Source organism: Calliopsis andreniformis, chromosome 1 (genome assembly GCF_051401765.1).
Source record: "Calliopsis andreniformis isolate RMS-2024a chromosome 1, iyCalAndr_principal, whole genome shotgun sequence".
Taxonomy (NCBI): domain Eukaryota; kingdom Metazoa; phylum Arthropoda; class Insecta; order Hymenoptera; family Andrenidae; genus Calliopsis; species Calliopsis andreniformis.
Window position 1 is genome coordinate 11986414 of NC_135062.1, and position 21024 is coordinate 12007437.

At 39.9% G+C, this 21024-nt stretch overlaps 1 protein-coding gene across 1 annotated transcript; it reads right to left on the reverse strand.

Annotated features, from left to right (window-relative positions):
- Positions 1 to 7896: 7896 nt before the first annotated feature.
- Drep4 (DNA fragmentation factor-related protein 4) lies at positions 7897 to 18619 on the reverse strand. The gene is made up of 6 exons (XM_076376484.1): positions 18442 to 18619; positions 15070 to 15171; positions 12177 to 12306; positions 11641 to 11852; positions 8741 to 9333; positions 7897 to 8185 (listed from the first exon to the last, which is right to left on the reverse strand). The coding sequence occupies exons 1-6, from the start codon at positions 18490 to 18492 to the stop codon at positions 8026 to 8028; spliced, it is 1248 nt and encodes a 415-aa protein (XP_076232599.1). The 5' UTR covers positions 18493 to 18619; the 3' UTR covers positions 7897 to 8025.
- Between the last annotated feature and the right edge of the window lie 2405 nt (positions 18620 to 21024).

Sequence of the window (21024 nt, forward strand, 5' to 3'; positions counted from 1 at the left end):
GCCCAGGGATCATTCGCGACCCTGTAACGATTCGTTACGCGACACCGAATCGCACATTACAGCGAGACCGCGCCGAATCCTGGCAGCGTTTAACGCGACAGTAAAATCCTGTTCGTCCAGCGTTCGCGAGCAACATCGAAACGACTCGAGTTCTCGTCGCTTCTGGGTCGATCGTTAATCCTGATGGAACGAAAATTCCTCTGCCGCCCCCTCCTTGTCGCCTGTCTCTCTCCCGCCGCCGAGTGGATCTCGAATTTCGAAAGTTTTATGCACGTGGCGACGGGGGCGGCCCGCGTGGAGAGGCACGGGAGGCATCGAGAGGCCATCGTCGCGAAATTAAACGATAAATCAGTAAATCGTTTCGCCCTGGAAGTGATTAGTGCCGGCAGTAAAGTCAGCGGGGGGTCACGAGGAGCGAGGGCGTCGGGAGAATGGTGCTTCGCGCCACTGCCACGCGCGCAGACCTCTTTCTTACTACTTGCTTCGGAGAAGCTGGCTGTCGTGGAAAGTCGGCGATATTTGTTACTGCTACCTTCGAGGGATTAACGACGTTTGTAGATTTCGGGAGAATTTCTTGGGAGGGGGATGAAAGTTTCATGATATATTGATGACTTGCTTAATGTTGGGTTAGTGTACGCTTAGGTATAAAGGTGGCCTTTAAATTTCTATAAATGCACGAAATTCGCAGTCTGACGATGACTAATGGTAATCTTAAGACGTGACTAGATGTTGGTTGGTTGGTGAAAGAAGTAGAAAATGTTTGGAGATTTGAATATTAAGTAATTTGAAAAATTGTAAATCTAAATACTTGAATATTTTTCTAGTTGTCTATCTGAACATTGAAAATAATAAAAATTTAAATATTTGAATACCTGAGAATTTGACAGTTTGAAACTCTGAAAGTCTGAAAGTCTGAAAATGTTTAAATTTGAAAATTTGTCACTGTAAGAATCTGAAGCGTGCTAATGTACTTCCACCCCACTACATGACCTTTCACCCCACAAAACTTGACATTGCGGTACGTCCTCTGCACTGACCACTTAATGAGAATAGGGGCAGGGGCAGTGAGTCCGTAATTTCCAAAGGGCAAGCTCCTTCTTGTATCGATTTTCGCCTCGTTACGATTGGCAACATATTGCGGGGTAATTCTCGTATCGAGGGTCACCCATGGAGAATCACTCAACCGCGAAAACTCACCGACACGTGAAACGAAAATTTATTCTTGTTACGACCGTCTACGCTAGCCACACCTAGTAGCTGATAGTTTGCCTAGTTCTGTTTACTAGAAACTTCTAATTCTCAAATGCCTAAAGAAGAACAGACCTTGTCTATCCTCAGTCTCGAACCATCATCTTTAACAACTGTCCAGCAACCCACCTCAATCGAACTTCCAAATGTATAAAGATACAGTATCTCCTCATTATAGCTTTGTTGTTTCATTTGGTACAGATTAAATTTGGAGTTCTTTGCAGTGAGAGCTTTATTTGCAAGCAGTGTCACTCAGAATTATCGATTACACTAAAGAGGAATACTATGAGCACCACTTGACTTCAGAATTGTGTCCCATGTTAGAAACTCTTAGGAAAACAAGGAGCCTACATCGAGGAAACACTTCGATTGTACTAAAAATTACAAGCGCTTCAAGAATGTGTAAAAAGAACTCCATAACTTCCTACATCAGAACAAACCGTCTGGTCGAGATAACGTTCGAAAAAACGTAGTTGACAAAAGTTGCGTAGGCGGTGACAAGCGTGGGGCCACGAAAGGATCAAGAGGCTACCGTTTAATCTCTTTGCTTTCACTCTCGCTAATCTCCCTTCCGCGCTGTGACTTTTTCGCCGCTAGTCAGCCAAGGGACGAGGCAACGAGAACCGCGAAAACTGAAAAATAATCTCGATCGTCGGGGGCAGAGGGGAGCCCAGAAGAGGTAGGGAAACTCGAGCAAGTTGAAGCTTTATTCAGGCTGCTCAGTGAATTCGAAATTGACCCATTATCCTGCCGCCTCGCTGCGCAAAAGAGCGCGTCTGTCGTTGGAACCGCGTCCACCGTAATTCGATATTCTCCAAGAGGGGCAAGCGACGCGGAACAACTCAGGTTTTTCGAAAAAACTCCCTGAATTTTCGTTCGCCATGAAAATTCGACTTCGATGGAAGGTTACCAATGATATAACATACGATATACAAGGTGATTAGTTTATCTGGAAACCCTTCAAGTATTAGGAGCATTTATTGTAATTGCTGTTAATATTGTTAGTGCTGCAAATACTCATTAACATTACACCTTTTTAAGTCCATCAATTTTTAGATACCTTACGTTTTCTAAATTTCACTTAGAAACCTATATCAACATTTCTGGTCTATTCCATATGAAACACAAATAATTTCTCTATACTTTGAGACGAATTATATGCTAAAATATCAATTACCTTTCAACTGACAGCAACTTAACTTTTGCTACTCTATATTAAGTACCTTCACCCTAATCTCGACGAAAGTCGTTTCCCTTCGAGACGACCGTCGTTGTTACTCGAATCTATGAAATTTTAAGGGTCAGAGAGGGTGGATTGTTGCAATTTTCGTCGACTGCGAGACGCGATTGCGATTAATTATCCTCCCGCCAATGAGAGCGAGAGGGGAAAGGCGCTCAACGTTCGAGGCAGTAAAATAGCAACGGCCGCGCGAAACTTGAACAATATCGTTGTTAATGGAGGTTTCGCGACGTCATTCGCGAAAAGTTTGCGTGGCGCAAGTCGATGCCAACGTACTGGAAGAATAAGAATGAAGGGTGGCGGGGAAGGAACGCAGGAACCTTAGAAACGCAATTAAATTAAACGATACCGACCTGGACGGTTCTTACGTTGTAATCGCCCTCTTTAATTGCGCTCGTAATTAACCAGCCGTAATTGATTCACGTGGACGTGCATACGGGGTGGCCCTTTTCAGTGCTCATGCTCGAGTACCTTTTGCAAGGTTTAAGTTACTGTGGAACCTCGATTCAGCGAACCGTGGTTATCTGCATTCCCCACTATTGAGGATTTAGATTATTTAGTGTAGGTATTGTCGATAACAGAGAAATAAGATTGAAAATGGACCTACTTTCAATGCTATTGTACGTTTATTTTTAATACTGTGCCAAAAATACTGGTTCCTGGAAAAGCACATAGACGAATTTCCTCCAAGTTGCACTAACTTACTCCTCTACTTGCCTCATCACTATCATTTTCACCTTTCTCTTAAAAAAATTTTTTTACATAATTTGTTACGTACCCAAAGTTGACAGATTGTTCGTAGCAGAAAAGGGACTTCGTCTTAGGCACACTTTTAATTAAGTAATTAGCGCGAGACTCTACCGAGACTCCTGATATACTAAGATATTTTTTATATACCTGATATTTTAATTGATATACTTCTACTGTTAATGAGAGACTAAACAAATTTAGAAAATTGGATATCAAAAGCATAAGTTTTACAGTGTCTTTATACTTGTTCTTCCGTCTCGTCGATTAAACGAAATTCTACTGTTATACATAGTACACTGCTGCAAGAACACTTTTTCAGATTATCGTTTCCAAGTTTTCAGAGTTATGGGCTTTGTAAGGGAAAAATGTGAAACTCATGCACGTTTAATCGAGCCAGTAGGAGAATACTTTCGAGTGAGTTAATGAAATTACGCCGCTCCTCGAATCATCTGTTCGTTCGCCTCGAAATAAATTTTCATGCGCTGTGCTCCGTGTGTTGCAATTGCGTGCCGTTTAATTATCGGTCGCGCAGAAATTTCTGCGAATGTAATTGAAAAAGCAGACCGAGTTACGAGAAAATGTTTGTCATTCGCGAATTCGGGACGAATATCGAGTTTCGCGGCGTGTGTACATCGCTCCGAGCACATAAACTCGAAAAGCTGATGCTAAAAAGCTCGAAAACTTGGTTTTATGAGCGTTCAGACGCGAATGGTTAACGAGTACTTTGATGGTCAAGGTGAGTAAAAAATGGCTGAGTGAAATAAATGTATACTTACGTGACTGTCTTCTTTCCTTCGTTCGGCTCTTCAACTTCGTGAAACTTAATGGTGAAAATTAACGAGCAAGCTCCATGGTTGTTCTAATGCTACTGGAAGTTAATCGAGCGAGGGAAGTGAAGAGTGGTGGAAAGGAAGAAATTACAAGTAACCTTCTTTCTCTTTTCTCGTGCTCTTCCTCGATCTTTTGGTACCTAAAATATATATTTGTCTAAAGTAGAACTACTCCATCGTTTTACATTGAAAAATAACTATGCTTACACGCAGCCTACGAGGAAGTATTGCACTTTTATGCAGCCTCTTCTTTCTCCTTTTCACGCGCGGTTTCACAAAAATATTCCTCTTTTTCGCCTGTTTCGTATCGAGTTTATAACGACGCCACCAGATACCTTCTTCTTCTTGTAGATATGACTACTGTAGTTAACTCGTATTAATCGTTCCTCTTATACAATAAATTTTGATTCTCACCAACAATAGAAAAGATGGAAATGCAACGAACTATCACGGTGGCTAATGCAATTTGATTACAAGAAATTCGGAGCACTGGGAAATCAGGATGTCTCGCTCAGTCGTGCATTTCGTCAGTGGCGTTATTGATAATTGGGCAAAGGAGGTGTAAGTGTAAATCTATCAGCCATTATTAGAGCTCCATCGATGCATACTCAATCACATTAATTTGCAATAATTTAAATAGGCAATATTTCACTACTTGAGCAGAAAGGAACTTCAGAATGAAAAACACTTTTAAATGAAGACTACCACTGTAACCATCTAGTGGCAGTATCCACAAGCTACACTTTCATATTTAAAATTTATAAAAGCGCAGAATTAATTGCTTTAGTTGTATGTTCCTTCCTCGATGGTCTGAATACCTTCTGTAAATAACTTTGCGACGATACTGACTGAAAGTATTGTTTACCCACTGTTATAAAGCAAAACGGAAATGGTGTAGCCATCTATCGGCGGTACCAGTAAACTCAAGTGTTTATATGCGGAACGTGTTACTCCTAAGATTTAGTGGATTTTCAGATTCTCTAAAAGGAAAGGGCGATATAAGTTCATTTTTTAAATTTTCGGAAAATATGATCATTATTTTCTCTCTGGAGAATCTGAAAATCGATTGAGCAGCAAAAATATTGTAAGATTTATGTAATCACAGGAACCGGATATTTGCAGGGACCGGAACTCTCTGATAATGAAGTGGATAAAATGTATTAAAAAACAATAAATTAACGATATTATTTTCGAACAATATTACAATGGTAATAAATAATTTACAGTGCAAATAAATGAAGTATGACAATTACCAAAGTAGTGAATAAATAAGCTAATATTCAAAAGCTATAGGGGTAAACTATACTTCCATTTGTCGTTCATTTAGAATTATAGATTCTCAATTTTCTTATTTAAATTTACTACTTCAGAAATTGCTGCATACCATTTACTCTAAGTGTAAATCATTCAACACCAAATATCATACAGAATTTCATTTTTTACATTGAAATGAAAGTATCATTTTTGTCTCGTTGTTCCTTGATGTCCACATAGTAAAATATTGCCTGTTTAATTTCTCATTGATTTACAATCCTCTGACAGTTCATCCATCGATTCGACTTCTTCTTAAAACACAGAATCTACGAATAAGAGCGACAACAGATTCTTATTGCTTCAAATACGACGGTTTCTGGCACACCCTGTGTAATTGTGCGCATCAGTTCGCACAGAAGATTCTGGTAAAGTTGAATTAGTCATCAGGAGTTGGAAATGGGTACTTAACATATCAGAGAGTCTGAAATCTCATTGCAGCTACCTAATTAATTCTCCAAGCGAAGGAACACCCACGCGATACAATTTTGCGTCACAAAGTTCAGTCGGCAGCGAATCGCGCGAGCACGATCTAGCAAACTAACTAAACTGTTCAAGGATAGTTAAACTGAAGCTACTGAGTCGCCAATCGCGATTGCCACTACCTCGTTATTTGTCCTCGTCATCGATAGTTATCCAGATATTATAAAAAGTGAGTCTTGGCGGTGGTTCAGTCTATGACGACGTGTCCAGACTGGGACACGTGTGCTCTCCCATGAAGGACATGTCGTGACAAAGCGAACACCAGTCGAAATCATATCAAAAGAAGAATTATCAAAAAGAGACACCTCGAGTCCCTTCCGTTAGACGCTTTCTGTGTCGGAAGAAGCACCACCTCAGATATATCGCAGAAGTCTCTAAAATGTCTTATAATTTGTATATATATATATATGTATAGTTTTGTATATATTTAGATTCCACGTGTACGTATACGCAGAAGGAACCAGTAACCCCGTTGTAAAGAAATTCCAAAGAGGAGTTCGACTGGTGAGGACTGGAACCACTCGTTCCTTCTTACGAACACACGTTTAAGGGGATAGTCTAGTCTAGAAACTTAAAAAAGTCGATTTTTTGCAATCTTATTTTCTGAAAGTCTATGCCCTCGACAGTATTTCTGTCAATGGATATTGCTGGATTCGCTAAATTAATGAAGATAGAAGCATTTGTCCAGAACTTGCGACACAGTGTTGTATGATATTAGATACACTTTAAACGCGCTTTTCTCGAAACTACATTTTCCCAAATGGTTACCATGGTATCTCAAGTTCTAACTGTTCGATTGCCATCAAACTTTGAGAGAATCTTCAGCACATCTGTCTTTATCGTCCGAACTAGAGCTTTGAAAATCCAATATTTTTTAATATTATTTTTAGCATGCAAAGATAAAGAAAGGTACAAAAAATCGATAATCTGATTTTAATGTGCTGCCAAATTTTTTGATTTCAATATTTTTGCACAGTGCTTGTTCCGACTATAACCACGTTCATACTGAACAAGGTTATTCTCGATTCATACATTTTAGATAAGCAGAACGATCGAAATCATGGCAACCATGAAGGCACTTCCAAGAGAAGAGGCTGTTTTAAAGCAACTGTATCTCTTACAATTTTCAATATTTTGACATTAAAAAAATTGTGTATACTCCTTAAATATAGGTGAAGAATACACGAAAAAATCTGATACAAAAATCTATTACCATAGAAAAAAGGAATATACCAAAGAACACTCGAATACCTGAGGTCTAAACTAGAATACCCCCTTAAGTTCTACAAGCTTTTACTTGTAACGGGATACCACTGATTCCCCCCGTAAACATATGTGTATATATATCTCTCTTATACGTGTATATATATCCCTTCTAAATTCAATAACGAATATGTATATATTTATGTATATATGTACGAATATATCAGAACTTTGGTTTTGTCTTTGGGCGACCAGTCGGATCAAAAAGTACTCGAAAGATACTCGACTCTACAGAGTACACTCTCTAAAGATAAACTCTAACTGTCGCTCAGTGAAACGAGCAACAGCGTTCGCTTGACGAACCTTCACGGTTCGCTCTTTTTGATAAACTCTCTTTTATCCGCGATTATTCCGTTGCGCTCAACCCTGTACGATCAATTTCCCGCGACATCAAAGTCGGCTTTTGGGGAAAACGCCATTCGTTTATAACACTGATAGAAGATAGAAGTTTCAAAAAATGCTTTAGAAAAATTCTTTACCTCGCGAGACGGTGCTTCGAATATAGAACTGTGTTTCTGTCCACTCTGAATCGAGGCTAGTCATTATCTATTACGTGGCTCTTTCGTGCAGTGAACATAGAAAAGTTGGTGCATTATTGGTGCAGCTTACTCTGTAATATAGAACGCAGAGGCGATCGTCGAAAACTTGTTCGTGAAATAGAAAATTACTGCGATAGCGAGACAAGAAGATTGGTTTCAAGTATTGACAGAAGGGATTCGACTGATCTTGTAGGTGGTATTGCTTGTTACTTCTTGGCGCAACGGAATCATTGCTGGATGTGACATTAACAAACGTTTAAACCTATCAACTATGTCAACAACAAATAGGTATGCTCTCCCATAAAGGATTACATTCAGTGATCGTTTTACACCTCGATCGATCCCCCTGCATGTGTCCGATTTATTTGTGCGATCCCTTGTCGTGGCACACGATGTGGACCAGCCTCAAGTTCTTCAACGTGAATAAATTGTCGTATAACTCGAGGATATCCTCCTCGCTGGGGGTGCCTTGCGCTGACAGTTCCAAGAGCTGTGGCACCAGCGTTCTGGATCTCTCGATTCTGAAAATTATGGAAATATCTGTAGAAGCTTAAACTCTTTTTCGTTATTCTAATAAAATTTCTTACTATTAATTTGTTATTTCTGTGCTTGTACTAATTAATTTTAGTTTTAATAGTTTTAAAGTATTTTGGGTACTTGGTATGAAGAGTATCCATGGATAACTTGTAAAGATTAATGAATTGAGAAGTACTAAATCCCACTATATTATACTGCAAGTTATAATTAGACTGTGACTCTGTACGCAATTATAAAAAATCTGATACAAAAAAGTGTCGAATGCATATAATATGCAAAGGTACACAAAACATAAAAAGCGAAGTACGCATTATGGTGTTTGAAGGCTGAAACAAATTGTTAGTTTCCATCAGTTTAATAATAGCGGAACTTGCATAAATAATCACAATTTAATTACAATACTCTTAGCATGTGCAAGTCTAATCGAGAGCTAAATATTTCCATTGCATTCGAGCTTCTTACAAAGAAAAAAGCAATTTCTCTTCGTAAACCCAAATGTAACAAAACAAGAGGACTTCAAAGAATAATACAATTCTTACTTATGATCAAAGTTCCACGTGGAGAACAGAATGAGTTCCTCCCTCGACCTGTAAGGGTTGATCTTGTGCCTCTCCCCATAGGAACAGCTGTCGACATTCCAAACACCACCGCATCTGAATTCACCTTTGTGGTCGCACATGGCAACACAAGGCTCCCTCTTCTTCGTTCTAACGCTATAAGGACAATTGTCCTCCTCTTCCTCCGCGTCGTTATCAGTTCTCCCGTCTGCATTCGAATTTCGTCCAGTCTTCTTCTTAGGTGAATCGACGCAGAACTGCTCTGTCGTGCCGAACAACCGGAAGTACGTGCTGTCCTCCAATCGAGTCAACCTGCAGGGACAGTGGTCGTAGCAGGTCGAGGAATCTAGTTCGTCAACTGATTTCGTCGAGTCTTTCAGTGCTCGAGATCTGTCGAAATAGTAGCCAAAGTAGTGGTCCTCCTTCAGCTGCATCTTGAAGAAGGCTATGGCGTACAGCAGCTGCTTCCTGGCCTTTGGGTCGCTCGAGAACGTCTCCGATGATTTGATCTGGTCGATCGTTTTATAGAGGTAGCCGCGTATTCTGTCCTGACACCTTCGGTGCATGTATGCTTCCTGTGGAAGAAAAATTTGATACGTGAAAAAGCAATAAGGGAAAGCAACAATGAAAGGCGACAAGGAAAAAAGGCTTATCTGATGCATCGAATGCATATCATCAGCTGTCACGGAATACGATTAGCCAATCGAAACGGGTCAATTGATTTCATCGCATAATTGCACGAGCTAGTAATCAGTGCAGAACTGAGTTATTGTTTTCGCCAAATCGCGAGTTATTGTTCGTTATAATTCATAATACCAAGTGGAAGCTTAAATTTTCATATTCAGTATAAATCACCTTTAATTACTCTAAAAAGAGAGAATACGAAAATCTGAAATGACAATATTCTCGAAAATAAAATCCTATTTCAAATTAAAATCCTATACCTAAAGAAGAAAATGCAATGGCTTCAATACTGATCACAAAATACAGCGAAGGACAGAGATAGAGTGGAATGCTAGAAGCGAAGGTAGGTCGCGTATTTTGCCAGTAAACCTAGCTGATCCCTGCTTTAAACAAAGAAGATATATGGCATCAGTGGAGAAAATGCACACGTATCGAAGAGAAGCTTCGAAGTTGTGAGAAACAGGGATTTCCTGATTGTGATGAGAATCTCTACCTAAGATTGCCCAACTATGAAGAAAAGCAGTAACTACCAAAAAATGTGGAATTGAGTTTTTATATTTTTAGAAGCACATGTACAAAACTGTCTAAAAATACAAAACACTCAATTTCACATTTTTTAGCAGTTACTGCCTTTCTCCATAATTAGACAGTATAGTACTCCAAAGAAACTTACTTCGAGAAATGAAACACAATTACTTTTCTGAAGCTTCGACTGCTAGATTGAAGATAGCAGACGTTAGACGGATCGCAAGATCTCGTGATAGACGTGTAGTCTCACGCGATCTCGTGAGGCGATGGCGATAGCACGTTAATTAATTATCACGCGGATGCGTTAGATCGAGGCGCCAAGATTTCGATCTGAAGCTTGACGCGCGATGAACAGAAAGCTGCTGGAATTAAAGTGGAGCCATTGTAACTCTAATTAACTCGAGCGATATTGGACGATCTAGGGCAGCCCCACTTCCCACTAAATTGTATTACCTTCCTCGGTAAGGGTCTTATTAATACGCCTATGGCGAGTGAGGGTACCCTTCGCAGCTCGATCGACCAAGGAATAGGCCAAAGGTCATAAATATTCCATTTTTCATGTTGCGTTTTAAATTGCACCAACTTCTTCGATTAACTCTTAAGAAGCTTGCAATAAGCAAGAAGTTTCGCTATTGATACATTTCCAGTTTTAGATGCTTGAAATGGATTACACAGAGATAAACATAGAGTGCATAACAACCTTCCTATCAAATAAGATGATTTAAACGCAGCAGCGTAATTTCAATAATGAAATGACGCATGACTATGTTGAATACTACGACTTGGATCTAGTTATCCTTTGCCTTAAATAACGACGACATTCCTTCGTTGATGCTTGATAAACGTAGAAGCTTGTTAAAAAAAACCTGAGCTCTTGGAGAATAAACGAAGCGTGAAAATGATTTCCCACGATTAACAACTTGCGTTGCAAGGGTATTATTTTCATGGAATATTGTTCGTTAACTTCGACTTGCGGAAATTGCTAAGGTTGAAGTTAAAGCTAAGAAGTACTTGCTGCATAAACTTCATTACATAAAAAGAGGATTGAATGATAGTGACGAGTTGTTTATAGTATGTGGTTGACCATCAAACATAAGATATACATAGTTATAACTTCCGAGCAATTAAATGCTGAATGGGAAAATGATCTAGGTATGATCTTAAGCGGAAGTGAAGTTTTATTTTTAATTGTGAAGAAATAGATCGTTTTTCAGAAATTAGAATTCAAAGATTAGGTGAAGCACTTGAGTAATAAAATAGTTGAGAAAAAATACTTTGTATATTTAAGTGGATATTTAAATATTTAAAAATTTAAAGATGTGAAATTTAAATATTTGAAAATTTGAAGATCTGAAATTTGAATATTTGAAAATTTGAAAATCTGAAATTTGAATATTTGAAAATTTGAAATTTAAATATTTGAAAATTTAGGGACCTGAAATTTGAATGTTCTAAAGCTTGAAATTTTGAAAAATTAAGAATCCTTAACTACAAATAGCTAATTCTAGATCTACCAAAGACGCACCGAATACATATTAACCAATTGTCTCTGCACGTACTGTCTACAAAATACATATACTGCCTTCAGATACTTTCTGAATCATCATCCAAAAAAACATGCCTGACGAATGCCATTGCAAGCCTTAAAACATTCAATTAAGAGAACTTACTTTGGTCGTGTAGTTGGTGTCCAATCCCTGAAACCACTCTGGGTGATCGTCCCTCGAGCTGAATAAAGTCTTGGACTCGTCCTTGTTCAGAGCGTTATTCAGAACAGCGACCTTCGCTTTAAGGTTCTCTGTGAGGAACTTGGACGCCTTGTCTCCCGCAGTCAGGAAGTCGATGTTGACACGCTTCAAGGTGTCGTACAGCAGATCTGCATCTGTAAGCAGACGTTACATCTTGAATGAATTGACTACCTAGCTCGTTGCAGCTATCTAAAAGAGGGATGCGTGTGATAACATTACGCCTGAGCATCAATTACCGCAACAACAATCGTCTATGGCTTCACATTTCAGGGTCGCTGCTCACCTCGATATCCACAGAAAATTAATTATCGAGCTATCTGCATGAGCAAACGTTGATTACATAAAAGCCAATCGGTAAACAGAGAATGTCATCTCGTCGAACAAGACGAAAAAAAATTGAAACTGAATTATTCGCGATCATTGTGGGAACTTGTAAGCTACGATGCAATTCTACTGACCGCTTAACACCTTTTCGCCAGGCCTCTGGAGGATCAGGGTTGTCTGAGATTCGAGCGTGTGAAAGTACTCCTCGTCGACCAGGGATCCATCTAACAGGAAAACGTTGACTTCTGCAAGGTCGTTCGTTACCTGCAGACATAAAAGATACAAGAATTCCCCTGCTGCATTTCTAGTCTCGCTGCTAAGGTCGTTAACGTGGTTATCAAATTTTATTGCCTTGCTCAGACTTCCTACCAGTATTTACGCAAGAGAACGAACACATGGAAAATTTCGTTCTCGTTGTTTTTCATCTTCCATCTAAGAGCTCTAATACAAGCTACCATATAGTCGATGACAAATGCAAACGATTTATCAAAGTCAGGTCTCAAATTGAAATTAATCAAAGGACTAACAACTAACATCACTTTACTGCCACCTTCTGATTTTGATGAAGCTTGATATATGAGTGGAGTATCGAAAAATATTATACACATATTTTTTTTAGGTGTTGACATTCAGGTTTTGGAGAGTGAAAATCACCCCCAAAGTTGGGGTAGAAAATACATTTTCATAAATATAAATAAATATATGTATATTGTAATGCAAAATTAAATCAGCTAGAAAAAAGTTGTTAATATACAAAATGCATGGTTTATTATAAGTAATAAGATGACGTAAATGAATGGAGATATTTATGAAAATGAATTTTCCACCCTAATTTTGAAGATGGTTTCCACTCCCTAAACATGAATATCAGTAGGTAAAAAGAAGACACGTGTCTAATATTTATCGTTGCACTACTCGTACACCAAGTTTCGTTAAAATAAGATGACACTAAAGTAATGTCATAAGAAAACTAGTAATACATATTACAGGCAAAGTACGAAAGACTAATGATCCTGTATTAATATCTCAAGCACGTGTAATGCATTAATCTCGTGGCACTTGTGTCGCAATCTGCTTCCCCGTTATCGCTAACGCTGGCTACAGTTGCTACGCAATTAGCATTTCCATGAAACTCGATCGTTTCCCTTCTTTCGAAAGCGCCATTCTCCAAACTCGATTTCACGGTGACAAATATTTGCTGAAAACAGTAAACATCAACCTTCGACAATCAACGAATTGAGTAATCAAACCTCCGTCGAAATAAAATATTTACTCGCACCTGATGCTTCCTGGCGTCGCTTGAAATGAATTTACGAAATTCTTTCTCAAGAAAACGCCAATTTTCGATTACAAATCTCGCCCAGGCTACTTGGACCGCGCTGTATAATCAAAGATATCGCACGCAACGATGCACCCATTCTGACCGCACGCACGTAACCGCAATCGATTCATTGGCATCACGCTTTTGCACCAGATAGGAAGAGATATTTCTGGTGAATCCTTAGACGACGTGTATTACTAGACGTAGCATGTGTACTGTATCGATTAGACATTTTTTACTCCCCTGGATGAACACTGTAAGTCCTTGAAGTCTTGAAACACCTTTTTCACCGCCCTGTATGGTCTAATGGCGCATCCACGCGCGCTTGTCATCGACCGAAAGCGAGAAATCGAAGAGTGTTGGCTCGGGCGAGGGAGCTTGGCCCTCGGTCCGGGTATCGGTCCAGTGGAGACGGTCGACCTTGACATTGAAGCTGCTCCTTGCCCGTGGCCCGGCTGGTTCGATAAAGCTGCACGCTGCAGGCGAATGGGATCCGGTTCCAAGGTCGCACACCCGCCGAATTAGCTTATTCGCGGGACGTTTGTAACTAACGCCTCGGCTTAAACTTTAATCCACCTAGCCAGCTTTCTGCTAATTAGCTGAGCCACTAACACCGTCGCCACTCGGCCGAACGAAACACGCCCCTGAGAATTGGGGTTCACAACACCTACCCTCTGAACCTCCTTCGCGATTACTTCGAGGCGGGGTTCGATAAAATCGAAGGGCTCTATGTGAAAATATGTCTGTTTTTAAAATTTTACTGTAATCTAGTTTGATTTTAGTCTACTTTAGTTTCTGAAATTCTGATGAACCCTTTGATAGTTATCATGAGTGAGACTCGAGCATAGCGTGGAGTAGTGATCTGTTTATCTCGAGTGAGACTCGGGTATGGCGAGATGATGATAAAATTTTGGGCTTTACATTTGTTATAGAAACTAAAGGGACATAAACTAGACGTCCTTGAGGCGTCATGTGTCATCTAGATTGCATTTCACAAAATCTTTTGAACTGTTTCCTTCGGCAATATTCTTATAAAGTTTTGTACACTAATGAGGTTTTCCTGTATACATAAATAAGTAAATAAAGCTACTATATGCTACAGTACACGAAAGCCCCCACAAATAGTTAATTTCACCTAAACTTGAATCTGAAATGTTTTTCCACCGAGCCCTTCAATCGAACTGTAAATCCCTCGACTAAAAAGGTAAAAAAGACTCAAATTTATGAGGGCCTCCTTTTTCGTTATTCCTCGCGTCGAAGTAATAAGACTGATTTTCTTCCTCGAGGTTTTCCTTCGATCAGACGATAAAGACCACGTTAAAATCCATTAACGTCCTAGGAACATCATAAAACACGGCGATCTGGCGAACGAAGCCAGCCATGAATCGCCCTTCCCTTTTTTCCCGCGAATTTCGCGTGGGAGGGCTCCTGGAAATAGGCTCCTTTTAGGGCAGCTCGTAACGAAATCCCGATCGCGCGATCCGTGGACTACACGGGCGTTACAATTTTCCAGGATTCGCTCTGTGGATCAGCTGCGAGGCTTTTATGACCCAGTTCCACTCGACAACTTTTATTATAACATGCAAAAGCAAGGTAGCCGATACGGTTCTCATTCGTCACGGCTGAAGCTCGAGACTGCTCTGGTTATGAAGGATGTCGGTCGATTAAACAAACGCCGGGGGTGTTAATCGATGCTCGATACTCACGCTCAGCTTCGCGCAGGCCTTCCGTTTCAGCTCCTGAAGGCTCCTGCAGGCCACGCCGAATTTACGCGTCCTGTTTACGTCGGTCACTTTGTAGCCCTTCAGCTGGAACATAGTTAAGTGTGGTCATAAACTCGAATCGCCTTGTGAAAGCTAAATAATGTGGCCTGTACGCTATATGTACATTTATATCGAGGAAATATACCGCCAACCCTATCACGAGCACGAGTATCATACTTTCATGTTTACGACTTTATAAATGATCACGAGACTGCGGACCTTTGTGCATTTACGAAATATTTCGCTGTTTGGAAAACTACAGAATCTTTACAAAATGTGGGAAAATGTACAAAACATCGAAAGTTACAGTTTATGATAGTTGGAGGAGGAAACAGATCTCTAAGTACTGTAAATATCACCTTTCTAATTCGCATAAACATCCCTAGTCTAGTGATGACTATTCTATGAACTATTCTATAACTATAGAGAAAGGCAGTAACTATAGAAAAATGTGAAATTGAGTTCTTCGCAACTTTGGATAATTTTGAACATTTTGTATATTCTTTTAGCGCAAATAGCAGTAACATATTCTCAGTGAATACTGCTTTTCTCCATAGTTGGGCAGTGTTAACCTCCTGCATTCTCTGTATGCGGAAAACAGCGCTCTCTGTTAACCATATGCACCGTTGTTCGTAGTTTGCATTGATTAGCTAAACGCCTGTAGGCGTCGATAGCAATCGGGGGGTTGATTTCAGCCGGAAGTAAATTAGCGTATAGATCACGGGGCAAAGATTGGTGCTCAGGATCTCGAGGGGTTAACGAGCTCATCGGAATTCCACTCCAGATGCTGGAACGTCTCTCAGCGGACTCGATTAGCCACGGTTACGAATTGGATCGGATGCTGATTAACAGACCCATAATTGGCTTGATAGCGTTCAAGGTCGCGTGACAGGAAGCCGTGTGTCACAGTCACTGCTGCTGCCCCACGTCGTCGCCTTCGACGACGTTTAACCGCGGTCAGGGGACGCGGAAATCGCGAGTCGCGACGCCTATGAGGCAGAAATCTCGGCGTCGAGACGCTTATTCGGTGTCCTACCGCGTGTAAATTGTAGATGTACACTCTCGTCCAAAAGTAGTAGGATACATATTGTACTTCCTTCAATGTACTTCCATTTTACAACACGGGGCGTCCAAGCTGAAGCAGGTCACCTAAATGTCTCCTCTGTTTTTAATAACACGAAAATCTAAATTAAAAAAATGATGCTGCACGAGAGATTGTTCTTCCATGATATTCCTTATTATATCCGTGTCATTAAAAATAGAGGAGATATTTAGGTAGCTTTCTTCAGCTTGGACACATCGTGTAAATAGTTAATTAGAAATTTTAAGGAGTGATTCTAAATATTAAAATAAGACGAGATTTCACTGTGTCTGACTTGGGACTTATTCTACTGATTTCTCTGTATCTGACTTGAGAATACTAATTTTTGGGATCGAAGTTGGGAACTGTTCTACTAATTTCTTTGTGTCTGATTGAAGTCTCATTCTACTTATCTCTTTCTCTATGACTTGGAACTTATTCTATTGGGGTTACTATGTCTGACTTAGAACCTATTCTTCTGGTTTTACTGTTTATGCCTTGGTACACATTCTACTGGTTTTACCATGTCTGACTTGAGACCTATTCTACTAACTCTGTGTGTCTCACCAAGCTAGTCACGTCGGTAGAATACGTGACACATTTCGCGCAAGTTTTAGGCGTTTTCTGCAATTCGTTACTGAGTTTAGAACCTTTTCCAAAAACATATGACGTGATTGAGCAAGTACTTTAATACTTTTGGACAGGAGACATACATTGTATAACGAAAACAGTCGCGCCTGGACAAAGTTTTTAGGAACTTTTTTGCGAGATGGTGACTTCTATGAGACATGTTTGGGTCTCTGTAAGAAATATCTGATTGTAAGACACAATACGAAGAGTCACAGAAATATTTCGATTTTGAAGATATTGATGTTTGAAATTTTGGACATTAATTTTACATTATGCACTCACATTTCATTAGTTTTCGTTTCTGAAGGGAAAATTTCCTTTAATTAAGTTCAATCTCGTAGATTTTAATTTATAATTAAAGCATAAATTCAATTATTCTACAAATGTAACATGTCATTTTACCATATAATCATAGATATCTATAAAATTTACAAAGAAATTTCGCACGAGCCTGTATACAATAATTCAAATTATCTTGGTCAATACTCCGCCAAGATTAAGACAAAGATTAAGCTACTCCTTTCAAGATTTCCATAAAAATCTCCATATGTATTTCAAATGAATGCCTGTATTTCGACAACACCTAGTATATTTTGATATTTCAGAGTTAACACGCTTAACATATTTAGTTACAGTTTGATTGATTATCATGCAACGTCTTTGTCACGCGGACGTGGGTGGAAACCCATCGTTGATATTTGAAGCGATACTAGGCAAGTATTCCTATCTCAGGTACTTCAGTAAACTGTGTTTGTTATTGAACGACAAAAGCAGAGCACCATAAGAGAACCAATGAAAACGCAAACAGACGCCCACCGTCAAGTTGTTTCTTCTATTGCAGCGAAACTCGGCAAGACCTTAAGCTGAAATGCTTTTGACTGAAGCTAAACGAGAAACGAGACACCGGAATCTGATTAAAAAGAGATGAAACTTTAGTCACGCGAATAATCTCGAATCGAGCAAATCACACTATGGGACATCAAAAAGCTTCTATTCATTGTGTATTCACTACACACTTATTTATCTACTGGCAAAAAGGAAATAGAGCTGATAAGTCTCAACATAGCTAAATCTCTATCCTTTCTAAATGATCACTTCAACTTGGATTCATTAATACAATTTACTGAAGAAAGGAACAAAAGTTAAAGAAAAGTACCTAATAAAAGAAAAGATTTGATTCAAGAACTAAACCAGATTTAACTAATATAAAACCTCCACCTCTAATCGACTCCTTTTCAACATTCTTTACCAATCATACTTAGATAACACACCAGACAACTGACATGCAAATCCTCTACCACAAGCGACATCCCTCCCCCACCTTCGAATCAGAGCTGCTCAGCTCCGTCAACAAAACCTAAAATCAGCTGTGCAGGCTACAGCATCATCTCCATACAAGTTTCCCACTCATAATCCCATGCATACCCAAGGAATACCCGCAGCCCCTTTCTAAAACAAATCCACGCCTCAGAAGTCTCAAGCCTTCCTAAATTTAAGAACAAACTCGAAGAATAACTCCCACAGACGTCCAGCATCAATCGAGCTTATATCAAGACACTGCACTAGCCTCCCCTCCGACACAACTCAATATCCCCTTTGTTTACCTCGGTTCTGGCGGGTGTCAGCCGTCGAAAGCACTCAGCGATCAGCGACATGGTTCGAGCAGGCCCGTGTCCCTGTTGGGTCCAGCCTCTCGGGGCCTCGAGTCTCTCCGTGTGGAAGAATACCGAAGAAAGGGGCCTTGGCGGCGCGCAGTGGACGCTCGACGCGAACAGCTGGATCCCCGGACCCCGACCTCCTCTTTCCCCGACCCTGACAATGGTGCACGCTTATCGGTCGGCGGACGGAAGGGGAACCGACGCGGCGGTCGTGAACGGAGCAGAAGAGAAAGTGCCGCAGCCCGCGGGGGGAACAGGGGCTGAGGGGGAACAGACGAGGTTGGAGGGAGGGACAGAGCAACCGCTAAGGGAGCAGGCAGGAGAGGAAATATAAAAGAGAAGGCAACGAGTGGCAACTGTTGCCGGTACGAGGTCGAAACCGCTGGTTCGGAGCTGCCGCGCGCGTCACTGGCCGCGGACCCCGACGAAGGAGGAGGAACGAGAGAAGAAGGGTGCGCGGAGAGAAGATAGAGCGACTCTGCCGTCGGCGGACCGCGGGGAAGGAATGACGCGACGCTCGAGCCGAGCCTCGAGAGAATGCACCGGGAGATGCGCCTGCGAGCTGCCAGCCAAACTTGCCACGAGCCTCCGCCTAGGTGGCAGCACCGCGCGGTACCGCGACCAGGCGACCGCGACCAAACACCTTGCGCCGGGTGCCAGCCTCTTTTTTTCTTTTCTCATGTTTATTAGGATCTGGATAGTGTCGAACGAAATTATTGACGTTTCCTGAGCATTCCCGCGGGGATGGAGATTCTGGATGGGGGTTGCGGGAAGCAGAGGTCACGGTTCTGATTGTGTGGTAAGGTACACGTGTACGGGCACGTGTACAGTGTACTGAGGACTGAAGATTTGTGTTCGTATAAGGAAAGCACATGATGGAAATCACTGTCAGGATTAGGCTACGCAAGTTTTCGTGAGAAAACGTTGCGAGTGCTCTCTTTACAGGGTGTAGGGAATGTAGACTTTAATATTTTAATATTAGAGCTTCTAGAAGGGGTAAAATAATGACTATGATTATATTTTATGTGTAGTTTATTCTTCTCAGAATATTCTGTTTTTGATACAATAAAAGTAAGACAATTTTAGTGTGATAAAAGTAAGAAAATATGGAAATAAACATTAGTTAGTAACTCGTGAATTTTTTTTAGAAACAAACACCTTGGACTGAGTCCCAGGCTCTTTTCCTGTTTATTAGGATCTGGGTAGTGTTCGCCGAAATTATTGACGTTCTCTCATATTTTAGAGTAGGTATTCCTCTGAGCTCTTAGAAAAAGACAAAAATTGATAATAACTTGTTATAAGTTCTTCAATTCTTGTATTACTTGTTTTAGACGTCGATAGGCAAACTTTGGTATTATTATTTATACTCTGCCTGAGCGTGTTAGAATATTATATCATGATTGGTTTGCTAGAAGAGTGATATGTAATCATATAAAAGATTATCAATTATTTTAATCTCTACATAGCAAACAATTCGCATAAAGAATATTTTATTAGTGTACCTCAAAGCTCAGATACTATTAGCTGACTTGCAGAAGAAGAAAGATTCCTTTATTGCTTTATGATTGAGTAATTAATAATTATCTGTCATAAAAAGTTTCAAACCGGTTTTCTGAAAAATGTACTTTTTATAGTTGTATCACTCTTGTCGCAAACTGACGATATAAACATAGCTCCAGAAAATATTTTGCTCTGAGATATAAACACTTGTTTACCTGGAAATTTTACGTGAATAGCTATTACGTATATTACGAGCACTGTTAACAATTGCTGCGGAATATTCCAGGAATTTTTAAACGTCTTCAACCATCTCTAGAACGTTGAAACGTGAATTGTGGGAGAAGGAAATTGCTATCAGAAATTTTTGTAAGTCTCTAGCACAGTAATTTCTACAATACTTCGCTATGCATATAATGTTTTTATATATGAAAAAAAAGGAGTAGAATCCAGTACCAATATTTAGCGATGTTTCTAAAACACCCTGTACACTTAATTATCACAACTATTTAATAAAATACTGACCTCCCCTTGCATTCGAATTTCAACAAAATATTGCTTCGATTTATCATAAAAGATACTTCCGTCTCATGTTTAAAACAACGACCAAATATATTCATTCATTCAGAAATTCAAAACAACAATCACAAATATTGGAGAACAAATTGATCACAAAATACGAATATAACAAAGCCCATTCCCTGCAATCACTTTCGAACAAAGTAAGTCATAAGTCAGCCATTGACCCCACTCGCCTTTCATGTAATTACCAAAATTTATCACGCAAAAAATCTGTGAAATGTCTCAAATGCAAAGTGCACCTTAGAATATTCGAAAGATAAGACAAATCTCTATCTTTATCTCTTCTTCCTTAATTACACTCATAAAAACATGAATTCGCATAAATACCCCACTCTAATGCCACCAGAGACCCAGCTATTACTACTCCTCCCATCGTGCATCAAATAAAATGAACAGCTATTTCGCAAATCTCGGATCGATTCAATGTTAGACGACCTCGGCTTTCTTGTA